At 37.4% G+C, this 19,634-nt stretch overlaps 1 protein-coding gene across 7 annotated transcripts in view; it reads left to right on the forward strand.

The window, feature by feature from the left end:
• The window catches only part of WDR33 (WD repeat domain 33), a 110,409-nt gene that overhangs the window by 44,322 nt on the left and 46,453 nt on the right, over nucleotides 1–19,634 (forward strand). For 4 of the 7 annotated variants that reach the window (XM_045575116.1, XM_045575121.1, XM_045575117.1 and 1 more), the window contains 6 exons: nucleotides 4,040–4,196; nucleotides 6,275–6,343; nucleotides 7,074–7,178; nucleotides 9,786–9,881; nucleotides 10,051–10,202; nucleotides 11,878–11,975. In XM_045575116.1, the coding sequence (XP_045431072.1) occupies nucleotides 4,040–4,196; nucleotides 6,275–6,343; nucleotides 7,074–7,178; nucleotides 9,786–9,881; nucleotides 10,051–10,202; nucleotides 11,878–11,975 (677 nt within the window). Of the gene's footprint in view, nucleotides 1–3,969; nucleotides 4,197–6,274; nucleotides 6,344–7,073; nucleotides 7,179–9,785; nucleotides 9,882–10,050; nucleotides 10,203–11,877; nucleotides 11,976–19,634 lie in introns of all 7 variants that reach the window. The other 3 variants (XM_036420293.2, XM_045575118.1, XM_045575120.1) reach the window with 2 other exon arrangements.

Genomic DNA, 19,634 nt, shown 5'->3' on the forward strand with positions numbered 1-19,634 from the left:
CTTGACCCTTTAGGCTGCAGGTCGACACTTTATCCACTGAGCCAAACTGTCTAGGACACAATATGTGACCTTTTCTTCTGACTTCTTTCACTGAGATTCATCCATGTTATAGCATGTGTCACTAATTTAATTTCTTTTTTGCCTGAATAACCTTAAAGCCTCCTTTGATGAGTATAAATATCTTTATTCTTATTTGATGTTAGTAATAGGAACTAGAATATTAGGATAATTTTATTCTAATAAAATTAGAAATTTGATGATAATAAAGCAGAAAGTAAAGTGTTTTAAAAATTACCTCTCATACATCTTTTTAGAATTACTGGTGATGACATCTGAATTCAAGCCATTAGTTGAAATTTGGATGCTGAAACTTAGTTGAATTCATGGGATACCTGAGTCCACAAATAGTTTCACCAAACTTACTGAGTCAAATGCTTAATGCTTTTTTTTTTTTACATTTCAATTAAAATCTCATACAGCTCTAAGAGATTCGAATTGAAATAAACATTCTCTTATCACACACTAGAGGCCCATTGCATAAAATTCATGCACTCCGAGTGGGGGGGGATGTCTCAGCCTGGCCTGCGCCTTCTTGCAGTCCGAAGCCCTCAGGGGATGCCTGACTGATGGGTTAGGCCCACTCCCCAGAGCTTCTGGCTAAGTGGTGCTCCCCCTGTGGGAGCACACTGACCACCAGGGGGAACCTCCTGCATTGAGCATCTGCCCCCTGGTGGTCAGTGCGCATCGTAGTGACCGGTTGTTCTGCTGTTTGGACGATTTGCATATTGGCCTTTTATTAGATAGGATTAATGTTTCTAATAAAGGTCCCAAGGACCTTCTGGGATTGCTTCAGACTAGTGGAAATAATACATATTGAATGCATATTTTATAACACTATTAACTTCTGTGGGAGTCAGGATTTCTCCCCTCTCCCTTCACTACCACTACCCCCTTCCCTCTTCCTCTTCATACTTCTTCTCCCTATTGTTATTATTAAATGTTTTCAGGAGAGGCTGAAGTAACAAGGATGAAGGAAGTAGGTAATACTAAGAATGTTTTCATACAAAGGAAATCACAAATTTTTAGGTCCTTTTCCTGTTTTTAAAACAAAAATAATTGTGGAAATGCTTCTAATATTTTTTAAATATGTAGAAGTGAAATTGATTAACCACGTGTTACTGTAAACACTCTTCAAATAGTGTTTTAATGCTACTGATTAGAAGCGTTATTATCATGGACTTATTTTCTGAATTTTATCTGTGAAATCCACATTCGAATAATCCATATTACCTTAAAAAGCACCTAAATGGAGCCTTTTGTTCTATCAAGAGGCTCAGCTTTAAAAATGACATAACCAACCTTCTAAAATCATGGGCAAATAAATCTGTCAATACTTGCTCACTCTTTTATAGAATATTTTTATATTGAGAAAGTAACCATTAAATTCTGCTGAAAATTCTGTTGAAGTATTTCCATCATCCTATGCAGAGACCGATTACAGATAAACTTTTTCCTGTTTTTTTCTTTTAACTTTTATTATTATTTATGTTAGGTTGAATTTATTAGGGCCATACGTTTTTGTTTCTTCAGTTTCTTCTGGGATATTATTTTCTTCTGTGCAGCCTCTTTTCTGGTTTAGGAAATCACCTGCTCTTTCTCAGTAGGCATCCTGTCAGTGTGACAGGGAGCTCGTGTGGGATCATCTTCCTATGAACTCTGTAAGTTGTACCCAAGTTTTGGGAATTTAGTTCACCTGGATGTGCTCATTGACCAGAGAATTTGCATCTAAACCCTTAAATTCAGCTTTATTCTCTGCATTTTTAAGAATATACATAAAAAATTCAGTCTTTTTGGCCCATTGTTTGGCCTGGGCACACCTACCAACCCACCATTGTAACAACGAATTGGCGTGCATTGTTTTATAAAGTGACATCTTTCAGATACTTGTTGGCTTTCCTAATATGCATACTCTTGATGGCTTGGGCAGTTTCACGAGTGTTGTTTTTTTTGTGTGTGTGTGTGTGTGTGTGTGTTTAAAAAATATTTTTATTGATTTCAGAGAGGAAGGGAGAAGGAAAGAGAGATAGAAACATTAATGGTGAGAGAATCATTGATCAGTTGCTTCCTGCATGCCCCCCCACTGGGGATCGAGCTCACAATCTAGGCTTGTGCCCTGACTGGGAATCGAACTGTGACCTTCTAATTCATAGGTGAATACTCAACCATTGAGCCACACTGGCTTGGCTCCTCAGAGTGCTTTTAAAGTGAACATGAAGATTTGAATCTTTTGATTCGCATGATTTTGTTTTTTTTCTGGATCAAGCCATTTTCAGAGGTCACCTCTGATCACTTTCAGGGAAAGCACTCTTTCATCCTTCCCTTCCCCCTCCTCCAACATTTTTTGTGTTTTTCATGGTCTGATTTAAAAAATATACTTAACGTGTGTTTTTAGCCCTGGTGGCTCATTGGTTGAGGGGTGTCCCATACACCAAAAGTTCTCCGACTTCAATTCCTGGTCAGGGCACATGTCGGGTTGTGGGCTCCATCCTTGGTGTGGGGCAAGCAAGAGGCAGCTGATGGATGTTTCTCTCTCCCCTCTTCCTTCCTCTCTCTCTCTAAAATTAATAAAAACATTTAAAGAATGTGTTTTTAAATCATGGATATTTGTATTATTGGAATGTAAGTTTATTTGGAGAGTGTTAAAATTGAAACTCTATATAAGCTCTTTACAGTTTTTCTGACGAGATCGGGCACGTTCAGGTGGTATGGCCGTAGACTCTTTACAGTTTTTCTTTCTTTTTTTAAAATATATTTTATTGATTTTGTACAGAGAGGAAGGGAGAGAGAGATAGAGAGTTAGAAACATCGATGAGAGAGAGTCATCGATCAGCTGCCTCCTGCACACCCCCTACTGGAGATATGCCCGCAACCAAGGTACATGCCCTTGACCTGAATCGAACCTGGGACCCTTCAGTCCCCAAGCCGACGCTCTATCCATTGAGCCAAACCGGTCTTGGCTCTTTACAGTTTTTCTATTCAAATGTTAGCTTAATGCTGCTTTATATAAATAAGTAAATACACATAGTGAGGATTTCTGTGGTAGGTCCTTGGAGCCTGAAATTAGATGTATGCACTTGTAGTATTCAGGTGAAATAGCATAGTTGATTCCTCCTTCTACACGATTCTTAGGAAATTTAAAAGGACAAAAGTCAGGTCTTAAAATTTTTTAGTGATAAATGGGGGTCTTATGATAAACTTAAAATGATTTGGTATACTATCAAACATCTAATGGAAACTTCATTTAAAAAATTTGAACAATTCTCACCGGCTGGTGTGACTCGGTGGTTGAGCGTCAACCTATGAACCAGGAGGTCAGGTTTTGATTCCTGGTTAGGGCACATATCTGGGCTGTGGGCTCGAACCCCAGGGAGGTGTCCTGGAGGCAGCTCTTCAATGATCTCTCCTGCTGATGTTTCTCTCTCTCTCTTTCTCTCCCTCTCTGAAACCAATAATATATATAGATGTGAACAGTTCTCTGATTGTGTGGGGTTTTCTGGATCAAGTGATTAGCAAACCATTTTCAGAGGTCATGTAACCTCTGACCACTTTCAGGGAAAGCACTCTCCCATCCCCCCATTCTGCCCCTCCTATTTCCCACCCCTCACATGCATAGCACACCAACCGCCCCAACTCAACCAAAGCTGTTTTCAATTGTGGTTTTCATTTCATCAGGCTGAATTTTACAGCAGGTGCTTAATATTAACAACTGATTCTATGAATTGACCCTTTTCAAATGTGGAACTGGTTTCTGCCGTTAAATCTATTAGTTCATTTTTATAAATGACTAAAATTTGACTAAAAGCTACAAATGAAACATATTTAGAAAAAGGAAGATAAGTGTAAAAATGTTCATTTGAAAATGTTTTCAGTGCTGATATTTGTAGTGAAAGTACTTTTTCCATACCCCAGTGTCCTAGAACGAAAACATCACCATGGCTACAGAAATTGGTTCTCCTCCTCGTTTTTTCCATATGCCAAGGTTCCAACATCAGGCACCGCGACAGCTGTTTTATAAGCGACCTGATTTTGCACAGCAGCAAGCAATGCAGCAGCTTACCTTTGATGGAAAACGAATGAGAAAAGCAGTAAACCGAAAAACCATAGACTATAATCCGTCTGTAATTAAATATTTGGAGGTAAGTCCAGATCCTGTGCTTCATGTGACCAAGCTTTGTTTTATTACAAAGGAGAAAGTTTTTTTTAAAATAATAAAATAGTAATGATAGCTGTATTTCTTAAAGTACTGGGATTTTAAGTGCAGCCCATCGCTAGTGTTTAAAATAAAATATTAGGTCTAGTAATAATTAATGTCGTTTTCTACTACTTTTTTAAATCGAATTTATTTAAACAATACAACAAAATTTAATCAACAATATAGTTGCCGTTGTTTTCTACTACTCGTGCCCAACGCTCAGGGAGCATTTTAATCCCTCTGTTGTAAAATTCTTGTGATTTTGATGCAAAAAATTTGGTCAATGCATTTTTGAGGCATTCTTCATTATTAAATTTTTTTCCAAGAAGAAAGTTTTGCAAAGAAGGAAACAAATGGTAATCGGAAGGGGCAATATCAGGAGAATATGCAGGTTGAGGGAGAACTTCCCATTCCAACTGGCGCAGTTTTTCAGCAGTGATTCTTGCAGTATGCGGTCGTGCGTTATCGTGGTGAAGAATTACGCCCTTCTGATTAATCAGCGCGGGTTCTTTTTCTCTTAAAGCTTGGGCTAACCTTTCCAATTGGGCACTATATGCTGCACTTGTAATGGTTTGGTTAGATGGTAAAAGTTCATAATGAAGAATTCCTTTAAAATTCCACCAAACACACAACATGACTTTTCGCATGCAAGTCAGGTTTTGGCGTGGGCTGCGGAGCCTCATTTTTGTCCAACCATTGAGGCCGCCTTTTCAAATTAACATACAGCACCCATTTTTCATCTCAGGTAACAATTTGCTCTAAAAACGGCAAACGGTTTTGACGAGAGAGGAGCGAACTGCAAATTGTGACTCTTTTGATTACGGTTGTTGTCGGTCAACTCATGAGGAACCCATTTTCCAAACTTTTGGACTTTGCCAAGTGCACGCAATTGATTGGAAATTGTTTTTTTGTGAACAATTTAAAGTTGTCGCAAGCTCTTGTTGGGTAATTTGAGGATTTTGCATCAAAAGAGCTTGAAGAGCTTCTTGATCAAAATTGGACACACGGCCTCGACCACTCTTGTCATCTAACGAAAAATTTCCCTCGCGAAATTTCTCAAACCAACGCTGGCATTTTCTGGCGCTAACTGCATCTTGACCAAGAGCACTACAGATGTTTTTTGCAGCCTCACTTGCTTTACTTCCTAATTGGAACTCGTAAAGCATGCAGTGCCGAATATGCTCTTCATCCGCCATCTTCTTAGCCCTAGTTTTGCAACAAAAACCAAACCAAACACAAACTTTTTCAAGCAAAACTTGTTAATTGCACTTCACACGTTCTGTAGATACCACGTGTTTGAAGGTTATGTCAATACAAGTCAACGTCAAGCAAGATTTTAAACGAATGTTTAAAAATGACATTAATTATTACTAGACCCGATACCTGCATTATTATCTTCACAAAAATTATTAACATTAGAACTAGGTTTGGTTCTAAAGGGTCACCACAGATCTTGGAAGAGGATACTGGGATCCCTCTGCCAGCATTGAAATACTACAGAATACACGAATTGTTAAAAGATTTCCAATTTAAGAATTAATATGTTGCAGGCAGATAGGAGAAAAAGATTCATTCAGAGATAAAAGACAGATTTAGTTTTTTCCATGTGTTTCAGTTGGAAAACTAGGCTAGGGAGTTTAAATGGAAGAGAGGGATTAAGAAAATTAAGGGCAAGATATAAGGAATTGTTTTTGTGCTGAGGATTTTGAAGGAATTGTGAATCTACCTCTACCCCCTCTCCCATCCCCTGCTGTTACTAAGGGGTGTATGGTCAATGAGAATGTCTTAGGGTTAAGAGAATCTTGGATGATTGGATGGGGATAATATGAGTAAGGAGAGGAAGAAATTCTAATCAATGTCAGTAAGATAACTATTATGTACGTTTTAGAACATAATGAAAAAATATTAATCCTGTTTTCTGCCCATTTAATAATAGCTTACATTTTATTAGTTTCATATTGAGTGCAATGAGATCATATAGCAATTGATTAATTAACTAATTAATTAATCTCTTTTTAACAGAATAGAATATGGCAAAGAGACCAGAGAGATATGAGGGCAATTCAGCCTGACGCAGGTTATTATAATGATGTAAGTATAAGATATGCCATACTGGCTTAATATAAACCTCTTTGCTTAGATATGTGAATCTGAAAACAATGTGATCTGAAATTAAAACATGGACTTTTCTCATCTCAATTTAAAATTTTCTTTTAATCTAATGAAGGGTGAACTTTTGACTTGGGGCTTAAAGTGGTATTCAGCAAAAGATTACACTGTCTCAAAATCTGTGTAATAGGAAAGTTAATTTTAAATTAGCTGATTATTGACTTTGAGAAGGAATTGGGGAAATTTGGTACTTGATTTTGTTGCTTGTCTATATTAATTGACATTTAACTTTTCTGTATCTCAGTTTTCCTCAATTAATATATACTAATTAGAGGCCTGGTGCACAAAATTTATGCATGGGTAGGGTTCTGTTACAGCCCTAGGAGCCCAGGGCTGATCAGGGCCTTCCTTTCCCCAGCTACCAGTTGCCAGCTGCCACTTGGGGCCTTTCTTTGTTTCATGCCGCCCCCTGGTGGTCAGCGCATATCATAGTAAGTAATTGAACTCCCTGTTGGTCAAACACCCAAGGGGGCAATTTGCATATTAGGCTTTTATTATATAGGATTATCTATTAAAATATTTTTGAAAGTTCTTTATATTCCTGAATTTGTCTTTAAATGTTGAAGTATTAACTTTCATGTCCTTGACTTATGTCCTGTGCATCATCAGGAGCTCTTAAAACCCAATATGTATTATTTATTTTTTTTTTTAGCTGGTCCCACCTATAGGGATGTTGAATAATCCTATGAATGCAGTAACAACAAAATTTGTTAGAACATCAACCAATAAAGTAAAATGTCCAGTGTTTGTTGTTAGGGTAAGTATTCTGTTGGATATTTTTGGAAAAATTGATCCTTAGTCTGTAAATAAAACAGGACAAAGAAAATTAAACACTGTTTTAAATATATGCCTGGGATAAAAATCAGTGTATCGCTAGTAATTTTATTTTAGAATACCCAATTATCTACTATATTAGCATTTAATAAGGTGTTACTTTTGGGTTATTTTCTTCTTATTGCAATTTCCATAGAATTCTTTTCTGAGCCGGTTATGAATATATATATTACAGTAGGTCTCAGACTTGCTCTTGAATAGAAATGCTTTTGTTGTGTAGAATTTAGAAAGCAGCGTCTAAAGGTGAATGAAAACGTTTAGGTGTTACTGGGAAGCAAAATACCTGAGAAGAGCTGAAGACAAATGGTAGACGATAATTGTCAGTTCCGAAGGTACATAGTAGATATTCAATATATTTTCACTGAAATTTTTAAAGTGTAGTTTTAAAATAAATTGTACATCAACATGATTCAAAAGTGACATTTGAAGCGTTTTGCAATAAAATAAAAAGTCTTCTCACTTCTTTTCCCAAGCTATTGATAGTTAGTAGTCAAAGTTGAGCATGTAAGAATTGGACAAAAGTCACAGTAAAAAACAAAACAAAACAAAACAAAACACCAGGACAGAGAAAAGACAGTCATAGCAAATATGTAGCAAAGGAGCAAAATCAGTAAGATTTTTGATATTAGGGAGGTGAACCCTATGGAGAACTGAGAGGGCCTGGAAGAGATGCTGGTTTGAGCTGCATAAAACGATCCAGTCACTCTGCTTCAGGCATAGCCCAGAAGGAACATCCGTAAAAGACCTTTAATGGCTTTTGTGTTAATAGAGCTAACTAGAATATAGAATGATTTTGTTTGCAGCTATTTTAATATCCTTTTTGCATAATAACTGGAAACCTTTTTGAAATGAATAGAATCAGCATTCTCTATTCTGTATCTTGTAACATGGGTAAATTTCTCATTTTGGGATCTATAGGATCCTAGGGGAAATTTGCACTTAGAGGTGTAATCCAGATTACAAGTTATTAAGACATAGAAACTGTGGGTCTTGTGTCTACAGTTTGTGACCTATAGTATTTACTGGGTTGGGATCCAAGCAGATAACAGAAACTAGGAAAGTAGGAAGATTTTATTCATAATAATCCAAATCATAATCTGCAGGTAAGTAATGAAAGGCCAGATTGTCACATATTTCTTTATAATTTACCAAATAGTCTTCATTTTATGTATCTCATCCTGCTATTCCTATAAGCAACTTGTATTTTTCAACTCTGTGTCACAGTTTTTATTTTGGAAAATAGGGTTGTTATATTTGCATCTTCTAAGGAAAATTAGTTGTGTAATCTATCATAGAAATTTGAAAATAAAAAGTAAGAACAAATAAGTATTTTTAAAGAATATATATTTAATCTAATGGTATATTTTTATTGATTTAACAGAGAGAAGAAGGGATTGGGGAAGGAGAGAGGAATAGAGGGAGGGAGAAGGAAAGAAAGAGAAAGAACATAAGAATGTCAGTGTGAGAGAGGAACTTTGATCGGTTGCCTCCCACATGCACCCCAACTGGGGTTCAAATCCAAAACCTGGATATGTGCCATGACTGAAAATCAAACACACGATCTTTTGGTGTACTGGATGATGCTGCAACTATTATAACTGAGCCACAGTAGCCAGAGTTGAAAAAATAGTGGTTTTTTTTTTTTTGAGTTTATAAACATCACAGGTTTTCTACAATAGGAAAATTGTAGCATTAAAATATTGGTGTAGTATTTGTCATGAATCTGCTGTATGACTTTTTTTTTGTTGTTGTTTGAGATCAGCATAAGACTTGTTAATGCATGGTACTATGAATGAAGGAGAGCTTTAAAAAGCTTTTTTTTTTTTTTTTTTTTTTTTTTTTTAGTTTTAGTTTTGATAGTACATTTATTTGCCAGTAAAATTTTGATAGCTTTGATGTCCTTAAATTGGTACTTATTATTAAAGGTCAGGCTTTGAGTCTTTCTGGTGACTGAATATCTTATAATGTTAGTCTGCTCATTACCCCAGGAAAATAAAGTCTATGCAGATTTTGTTTTGAAATGCTCTTTAGAGTGCTTAGGCCTGTGTAGCTTAGCAAGGTGCTTATTATATTGTACTTAACTTTTTCTTTAATTAAAAAAATTTAAAATATATTTTACTGATTTTTTTACAGAGAGGAAAGGAGAGGGTTAGAAAGTTAGAAACATCGATGAGAAACATCAGCCAGCTGCCTCCTGCAAACCCCCTACTGGGGATGTGACCGCAACCAACACACATGTCCTTGACTGGAATCAAACTTGGGACCCTTTAGTCTGCAGGCTGATGCTCTATCCACTGAGCCAAACCAGTTAGGGCCTTAACTCTTTAATTTAGTTAATGAGCTAAAGTGCTGTGTTAATAAAGTTTTTTTTTTTCCCTGACAAAATACTTGCTTATAAATCTGAGCTACAGTATAATTACTTAATGTTGATTATTGAGTATTTTGTAAATAAAGACTTTCTTAGTGTTTTAAACATTAGTTAAGGTTGAGGGTTTGTGGCCTTGTATAACCTGTTTTTTTCCATCCCTAGTGGACTCCAGAAGGAAGACGGTTGGTCACTGGAGCTTCTAGTGGAGAGTTCACCTTGTGGAATGGACTCACTTTCAATTTTGAAACAATACTACAGGTAACCATAATCATCAGATGGCAGCATCATTCTGTGGTAAAGAACTTGAGATATAGTAACTGTATTGGCATTTTAAACTTACAGTTAGACAAATTGTTGTGAGTTAATTCATGCTCCTGTAAAGCCTTCCATCTTGTATGTAATGTTTACAAATGTTTTGTTTTCATAGGCTCACGACAGCCCAGTGAGGGCCATGACGTGGTCACATAATGACATGTGGATGTTGACAGCAGACCACGGAGGATATGTGAAATATTGGCAGTCGAACATGAACAACGTCAAGATGTTCCAGGCACATAAGGAGGCGATTAGAGAGGCCAGGTTTATACACAATATACCATTTTCTGTAGTCCCTATTGTCATGGTTAAATTATTCTCTAAGTGTATTCTGGATGCAGAGATGCATGGGCTCTGTCGGATTCTGGGGAACTCTCTGCACCCTATGAACACGATATTTTTCTTTGTTTTCACATATTCACCATTTTGCTGGCGCCTTCCTGAAGTAGTGTTGTCCTGGTATCTGCCTTTACAATATGTTAGAGATGTATTGTCTGCCGCATTTTGCACTGGTTTTTTCTCTTTTCATTTATGGTTAATAATGTGTATACATTACTTTTTATTACCTACTGTGTAAGACAAGAATATTTCTTTCCAAATAAAGAATTCAGTCTTTAATTATGCAACTGAATAAAATCTAAAGCCTACAGAAACACTTTCAGAGTTCACACAAAATACAAGAAAAAAGGCTTAAGTGAAGACCTGGTTGGCTTGGTTATGCCCTGACTCCGAAGGAAAGTACAGTAGGTCTAGAACTCGCACGAGTAGCTCTGGATGTGGCAATCATTAATGGATTAATGAACGGGTTCTTCAAGCTTTGAAACTGAGCAGGTCATTGTTAAGAAGACTCTAGGACTTGTCTTCCAATTCACTGCTGGTACCGTCAGAGCAAATGTGTAATAAGTGCAGTTTACAATATTTTCAGTGAGTTGTACATATTTGTACATACCGACGAGATATGTGCAGTAAAACTGGAAAAAGAAAGCTTCAAAAACCAGCCTGAAGAGTTGCTGCATCCTCAGAATAAAGCTGAGCAGCATTCTCCATAGTTGTGCCACTCGTGTGGTGAGAGGTTGACATCGTTCTAGAAACATCATCCGCTGCAGTCACTGTTTCTACTTTCAGAATCTTAACAAAACTTTGTGGATACACATGTCTCTCCAATGACTTTGCTGTGGTGTCCTGCCCATACATTGAGTTTGCACAGTCAGTCACTTCCTAGTCATAGGGTTAAAAAGTTCAAGGGAGTTCTTAGAGTTAAATTAGAAACGATGATCTTCCACGACAGATGAAAAAAAAAAAAAAAAGGCTCTCTCCTTGGGCTTTACACACAAATCTGAATGCCCCTATGCTAACCTTTTTTGTGCAGTATTCATGAGATAGCTTGCCAGAAAGGAGCTGTGAAAGTTTTCCGTAGACTTTTCAAATAAATCAGAAACATCATATGTAGGAATATTTAGCACCAGTCTTTAAAAATCCTGTTCAGCTTTTTCAGTTTATCATTTCATGAAGCGTCTGAGGTGGAAGCTGATGCTAATTTTTTGAGCAGAATTCTTTTGTGACTTAAAAGATTGTTTACAGGAATATTGCAAAATGAAATTCATTTAGTTTCTACACTTAAATTAGCTCCATGTTTTCTGTTGGTACAACAAGAAATCCTGTATTTGTGGGAAGTGTGAATAGCAGTAGTAGTAATACACTTGTAAAGTGCTCTGAATATTGATGATGGGAAACTAAGAAGCAACTACTGTATTAAATTCTTTTGATGAGATGCCATGGTTAGCTGACAACATTCTCTTTATGTTGCATCTTCGTGGGTGGAAACTACCCTCTTCTATTTATAAGGCAGCACAGTGTTTTTATTTTTCCCTGTCTGAGAAGCACAGATAATCTGTTAAATGCTGACTTCTTTCCCCTGCTGTGTGTCTTCATGTAACAGTTTCTCACCCACGGATAATAAATTTGCTACATGCTCTGATGACGGCACTGTTAGAATCTGGGACTTTCTTCGTTGCCATGAGGAAAGAATTCTCCGAGGTATGTGTACTAACAGTACTCATTGGAATATTTAAATAGGAAGGCAATTGTGGTTAAATCACAATACCACAATACTAGCTTACATCTCCACTCAGTTTTCTCACATATACACTCTCTTAGGCTCTTTAAAGAAACCTAAACCCTCTGGTTCAAAGTCATTTTGTGGACTTTTACTACTTATATCATCTTTGAGTTCTTTGACTGGAAATTAAATATAGGTGTTTCCTGTCTGTGATTCCTTCCCCCAGTGGCTGGCTTCTGTATGCATTTTTAGGGCTCTGTTCCTTTCATGCCTGGTACTCTGGATACCTTTCTCGCACATCCTGACACTAATTTTATGTAGCTAGCTCACATTCTCTTGGCAGTCTTTTTACAGTATGAATTAACTGATATATCAATAGCTGTTTCTGGAAGCTTGTTTTTTCATTATATCACATTTGTACTACATAACCCATTTGTTACTAAAATTTGGAGGGTCCTTGTTTATTTAATTTTTTTTATTTCATAGTTATAAACTAACATCTATTAATTACTCCATCTTACAAAAGAAGTCTATGTTTTCATTTGGATTAGCTTAGTTTTAGACTTCATAAAATGGGGCTGTTGAAATACTAACAATACGTCAATATCATTTATGTAAGTTAAGTGGTACTAGAGGTTAGGGAATTAACTTTGTGTTTTCTATATGCAATATAAACATTTAGACACAAACATTTACACTTTTAACGAAATCTCATTAGTTTATTACTAACTAGGAAGGTAGTTTTCTCAAGTGCTTAATTTGCACCTGCCCTGATTTAACCAAGAGTACATTCTCCTTCATGCTCTTGGTTTCATTATGCCAGAAAAGTAACAGTTTCCATGGGTGTATGGGTGCCACTAGTATTGGGGGTCAAGAAATTATTACTCAGAGATTTTCCTTTCTGTTCAAGAGTCAGCAGGATTAGTTTTGTTGATTGAATTGTAAGTGGTTTTTTTTGTTTTTTTTTTTAATAACTTTCAGAACTTTATTTGCAGCAGATAGTGTCAATATATTCTAGATAAGAAAATAAATGCCCTTGATATCTAACCCATATTTCAGTACAGTATATTTTAAAAAATCACATTTGCTTAAACATTCCTGGCATTGCACATTTTATGCGGGTTCATCCGTAGTATTGTGTGCGATAGCTAGTGTGAGGACGGAGTACTCATCACAGGGAAAGTGGGTACGCACTGTGAAGGTCATTCTGTTGTCCGGCTTCGAATTATGTTATGGGTGAGCACTATGGCCTGGGAGGCTTCAGTGATAAGTTCAGTGTAAAGTAAGTCAGAGCCAGAACTCGAGTCTCACTCCTAGTTTAATGCTACACTAGTGTTTCCTCTTTTTTCACTTAGCAGAAGTCTTAGCTGTTAACATCTTTTTCTAGGCTTTGGAAAATCTAAGAAATACAGAGGAAACAATAATTTAATTTATTAAAAGCAATTCTAAACTATCAAAAACAACTTTATAGTAGATTAAGACTATGATACCTGAAATTAGATATAAAGCTACTATCCATCTTGGATTTAAAAAATATGGTAAGATGTTTCCATTCCAAGTTCTAATGAAATGTTAATCAATTTTAGCAATGAAACTATTCTAAATAGTGCTTGCAGAGGAAGAGTTCTTAAGCACTATTTAGAATAGTTTTTTAGAGGAAATTGCAGAGGAAGAGTTCTTAATTTCCTCTGCATCTGAGATATTAAATAGCATACGTACATATTTTCAGATTTGAGTCCGGGTGAATTTGGGTATAGTTAAGTGGATACTGATTCGTTCCTGTTCTTCCTATAGTTTACAAAGACCCCACAATCATGTTTATATTGATTTGAGAGTTCAATTTTATTTTTTTGTGGGTGCTCTTTTTAAGTTTTACTATGGAAATTGCAAAGAGGCATAAAAGTGTAATACTATACCTTCATGTACTTATAGGATATATGTTCTAGGTTATTCATGTTTTTTGCTTTAAAAAAAAAATTTAGAGAAAGGGGAGGAAGAAGGGAAGAAAAAGAGACAGACAGCAGACATTGATGTGAGAAAGAAACATCAGTCAATTGCTTACCATACATGCCCCGACTGGGAATCAAACCCTCAACCTGGGTATGTGCCCTGACCTGGAAGGGGACCTGCCTCCTTTTGATATATGGGATGATGCTCCAACTAACTGAGTCCTATTGGCCAGGCCATACTTTTTGCTTTAAAATGTTTTTTTAAACTTTATGATATTTTTCTTAGTATCTCAGTGAGTATATTGAATAAATATGACTTAAATTTTTTTTAAAAAAATTGATTTCAGAGAGGAAGGAAGAAGGAGAGAGATAGAAATATCAATGATAGAAAATCATTAATCGGCTGCCCCCTGTTCACCCCCTACTGGGGATTGAGCCCACAATTCCAGCATGTTCCCTTGACTGAATTGAACCCAGGACCTTACTTAGTCTGCAGGTCAATGCTCTATCCACTGAGCCAAACCGAGTAGGGATAAATATGACTCTTAAACCATGTTATATATACCACCCAAGTAGTTTTAATATAATAGTAGGTCTGGTGTGTTGGTTTAAGTTATTATACTTCAACTAGATGTGCATGAAATGTCTGCACAGGTTGGACCTCTAGGCCTGGCTGACTATCAGGGCCGATTGGGGCCTTCTGGCTGCCAGCTGGGGACTACCATTCCTGGCTACCAGCTGCTGGGCCAAGGTCTTCCTTCGTTCTGTGCTGTCCCCTGGTGGTCAGCACACGTCATAGCAAGCGGTTGAACTCCTGCTTTCCCAGTTGACAATTTGCCCAGGTGCATGAAATTCATGCATGGGGGTGGGGGTGGGGTGCGAACAGGGGGCAGTGGGGTTGGGTGTCCCAGTGGGGTTGGATGTTCCTCAGCCCAGCCTGCACCCTCTCCAATCTGGGATCCCTCTCACAATCCAGGACTGCTGGCTCCCAACTGCTTGCCTGCCTGCCTTCCTGATTGCCCCTAAATGCTTCTGCCTGCCAGCCTGATCACTACCTAACCACTCCCCTTGCCAGCCTGATTTCCCCTAACTGCCCTCCCCTGCAGGCCTGGTCATACCTAACTGCCCCCCCTGCAGTTCTGGTCTCCCCCCTCGCCTTCCCACTTATGTTCCCTGCAGGCCTGGGTCCCCCCAACTGCCCTTCCTTGCTGGCCTGATCTCCCACAACTGCCCTCCCCTGCTGGCCATCTTGTGGCAGCTACCTTGTGTCCATGTGGAGGCAGCAATCTTGTGTGTTAAGAGTAACCGTCAGTTTGAATATCACTCTTATTAAATAGGATTACCCATTTTTCCTCATTTAAGTTTTTTTTTTTTTTAATTTTAGAAATGTTTATAAAATAATAAAATCAATGTTCTTATTTTCCTATCTTTCACTTGGGTTGGAGATCATGGAATGATAGAATTCCAAACAAATAGGGATATGATCTTCCAACTTCTAAAATGTCAATTGCCCCAGGGGTCACATTCATGTATCCTACATACACTCTGCAACATCGAGCAGGCACACATATGCCTGTAGCATATTAGTGTTGTACATTAGACCATCACTTGGGATTAAGTATTAAAAAAATTCAAGAACAACAAAAAAAAATTCAAGAACATTTTAATTGAAGGAGAAGATTGTGATCATGTAGTCCAACTCTTTACTAAATAATTACCTTTTCCACACCATTTCTACATGTCAGTGTTCTACTCAAACATTTTTAGTGATAATAGTATTCAGTGCCTTACATGACTCCCTTTTCCATTTTACATATGTAATCCTAATTTTCAGAGAGTTCTTTCGCTCTATCAGAAATCTGTTTCCTTACAACTTGTCCTGCCCCTGGAACATGAAGAATTAAGTCTGTCCTCTCCTCTGCATGGCTCCTTGGAGTACTGGAAGACAACTGGCACGTCTCATTGTAACCTCAGCTGTGAGCATAGAAAGTGCCCTATGCATCACAATACCATACTATTGAGTGCAGGATTTACAGTTGCTTTTTGATGTCCTTCCTGAAATAGTTCATAGGCCTCTTGGAGAAGGAGTAAGTTACATGAGAAAAACTAATCAGTATTTTTAAGATTATAAAGACCATAGATCTAGTGTCAGGAGATTTGCTACTCAAAAAGTCTTGACGATTGGTCCATAGGATGGAAAAACAGACAGACCTTTAGTAAATTTAATATAGTGCAGCATTGAAAAGTATATGTATATCTACCCACTTACGCACATTCTGTCCTTCATATAAATTACAGCACTCAGTTTATGGATTGGAATTAAAGCAACATTAAAGCACCAGGAGTACATGAGCTTCTAAATCAGTGGTGGGGAACCTTTTTTTCTGCCAAGAGGCATTTGGATATTTTTAACATCATTTGCAGGCTCTACAAAATTATCCATTTAAAAGCAAGCCTGCTATATTTGGTCAAACATTTAATTAACTCACCCCTAATGCCTTGGCAGCGCCAGACCAAATGATTTGCATATGGCCCACAGGTAGGATGTTCCCCACCCCTTTTCTAGATTACTGATGTTCATTCATTTGACTCAAAGTGAAATAAACCTACACTATCCACACCACCTTAAGTTCAAGTTTTGACCCTTATCGTGCAATAAGGAGGTAATATTTTCACAAATTTAAGATGGATAGTATGGGAGAAGAGTCATGCTTGTGATAGAAATGTAGTTTTATCTGTAGTTAATGACCAGCTAACCTATAAAAGAGAATTGTTGAAAAAATGGAGTCGGTAAGAATATTGAAGTCAATTTAGTAAAATGTATAATACTCCTAAAAAGAATTCAGGCTGTAAGTCAGGCTTGAATTTTGTCTTTCCTTTCTGATTTTAGCAATAATAGCTGGCACACTTACTATGAGTCAGGCATAGATTTCTTCCTCATTTAATCTTCTGATTAACCCTTTGAGAGAATGAGTAACCACGCTGGGAAAAGGTTAAGTAAACAGAGCCCAAGGTCATATTTGAATCCAGGTTGTTTGGCTCCAGAGTTCATACTCTCAAACCACTGTGTTAAACTGCCTCTTTAATCTTTTAAAAGTAACAACAGCAATAATGTTTTCCTGATCTGTGGTGACCAAATTGTAGAGTTGTTTTTTTTGTTTTTGTTTTTTTTAAGAAAAGAGGGATGTGGGAACAGGCAACTCAGTTACTCAAATTCATTTTACCTGTTCTTTTTTTTTTTTTTTAAACAATTCATAGAAGTTATAGATTTTCACAAAAAATTTAACCATAGGAATAGTTCAAAGTGCAAATGGGTTATAAGATACATAGTAGATTATATAAATAGAATCTGGACATAAGGAGTTCTATTGTGACTTACTCAGGAGGTAGGATGTGTTCAGTTTTTAAATATAGCACTCATGGGGAACAAAGGAACCCTTGAGTACACACAACTTAAGAAAAAGTATTATAAGTACTTTTCTTTAAAAAAAAGAAATCACCCATGTTTATTCCAATCCTGCAGGCAGTATGGGAGAGCAGCAGGTCATTCACAAAATTCTGCTCTGCAGCCCCCATAAGCCAGCTGCTCATAGAGGGTGAGAGAAAGATTACATGGGGAAGTAGGGATTACAGGCCTGGGAAGTAGGAGGCTGAGGTGGGACTCCATTGTTTGGGCAACTGGGTTGTTAATCTTTCTATGGTAATGGGCAGTTCTTGAGTGAATGGTTCCCAGGTTGACTCCAGGTCCTGGGGCATACTACTCCCAGCCAGGTCAGAAAGTCCTCTGGGCTTCCCCCACTGCTGTTTGTGCAGCCTCCTGTGGGCACTGCTGCGTACCTGGTCCTCCCCAGAGGTGTCTCTCATCCCTTCCTGGTCTCCAGAATATGTACCTGGACAATCAGTGGGACTGGACTGCTGTCACTACTTGAGCCAATTAAGCATTGACAGGGTTGAATCATATATGAGTGTTGATTCCAGTCCTGCTGGCAGCATGGGAAAGCTCATCCACAAATATCTCCTTTATTAGTGCTTTTTAAAAAAGATATATTTTTATTGATTTCAGAGAGGAAGGGAGAGGGAGAGAAAGACAGATGAGAATCATTGATTGGCTGCCTCCCACATCCCCCTACTGGGTAGGGATTGAATCCACAACCTGGAATTGAACCCAGCACCTTTCATTCTGCAGGCCTATGCTCTCTAGCCACTGAGCCAAACCAGCTGGTGCTTATTACTACTATTGAGAAGTCCCTGTGTATTCCTTCCTGATTGCATTTGACTGTGTTTAATGAGATCAACCCCTCTATAAAGATTTTGTGATTTAGCAGTGTGCTTCTGAACTGTGTGAAAACATGTTTACAGAGTCTGAGGGTTTCAAAAGTCTCTGATATTTTAAAATATTTTTAAACTACTTTTAGTGACATAGTATGTTTCAATATTAAAAGCACTTCAAGCACATCTCATTTAATCATCCAGCTAAAATGTCGACTTGTTACATAGGGACACCTGTCTTCTCTGTCTGGGTTTCCTTATTTTGAGGAAAATCGATTTAAGGGTCTTTTCCCAATTCTCTCCTTAAAAAAAAACAAACTGTTATGGTAGGTCCTCCTATGTAAATAATTATCTGAGTATATTATGAAAGGGAAAAAGGTTTAATATTTACTTCTGAAGTACATTATTTAAAGGGATTAGGCAGGTCCTAAAATATTTCACATGGTACAGTAGTACGAGTTTTACATGAATTGTTTTAGATGTTTATACTTGGCTTTCATTGTCCTATCGGCACGTGTTCTGAATATTGCACATACCGGTAATACAAATTTGTTGGATGAAGTCTGTGGCTTTCCTGGGATGGCAGAGCTGGTTGTTGCTGCCGTCATATTCAGTTTTAGCAGTGTTGATGACAGTACCCAGACACGTGTATAGAAAGATTCCAGTATTTTGAGAGTGACAAATTATGATGATTAATAACGTAGGCAGCAATTTTCAGAAAGATCCTTTGCTGTTGTGGCTCAATGGTTGGGCATTGACCTATGAACCCAGGAGGTCACAGTTTGATTCCTGGTCAGAGCACATGCAGGCTTGATCCCTAACATGGGGCATAAAAGAGGCAGCTGGTCAATGCCTCTCATTGATGTTTCTATCTCTCCCTTTCCCTTCCTGGCTGAAATCAATATAAATATATTAAAAAATATATAGTGGTCTTCAGAACAAAATTTGTTTCCCAATAAACTATCAATACAAGATAGGCTTCTTCGATTGTATCTTCACCTTGAGTAATAAATTGTGGATATTTTCCTTAATACTGAGTAATAATTCTTTTGATTATTTGGTAAAAACTGAGTAAGTTTTTTATTTTATTTATTTATTTATTTTTTAAATATATTTTATTGATTTTTTACAGAGAGGAAGGGAGAGAGATAGAGTTAGAAACATCGATGAGAGAGAGTCATTGATCAGCTGCCTCTTGCACACCCCCTACTGAGGATATGCCCGAAACCAAGGTACATGCCCTTGACCAGAATCGAACCCGGAACCCTTCAGTCCCCAAGCCGACGCTCTATCCATTGAGCCAAACCGGTTTTGGCCTGAGTAAATTTTTAAACCAGAAAAGTTAAGCTTGTAGCTAAGACTTACTATGAATACTTAGAAAAGTCCAGAGCACTTTTGTGTGGTGTCTCATGAAAAGAG

This window comes from Pipistrellus kuhlii, unplaced genomic scaffold (genome assembly GCF_014108245.1).
Source record: "Pipistrellus kuhlii isolate mPipKuh1 unplaced genomic scaffold, mPipKuh1.p scaffold_m20_p_66, whole genome shotgun sequence".
Taxonomy (NCBI): domain Eukaryota; kingdom Metazoa; phylum Chordata; class Mammalia; order Chiroptera; family Vespertilionidae; genus Pipistrellus; species Pipistrellus kuhlii.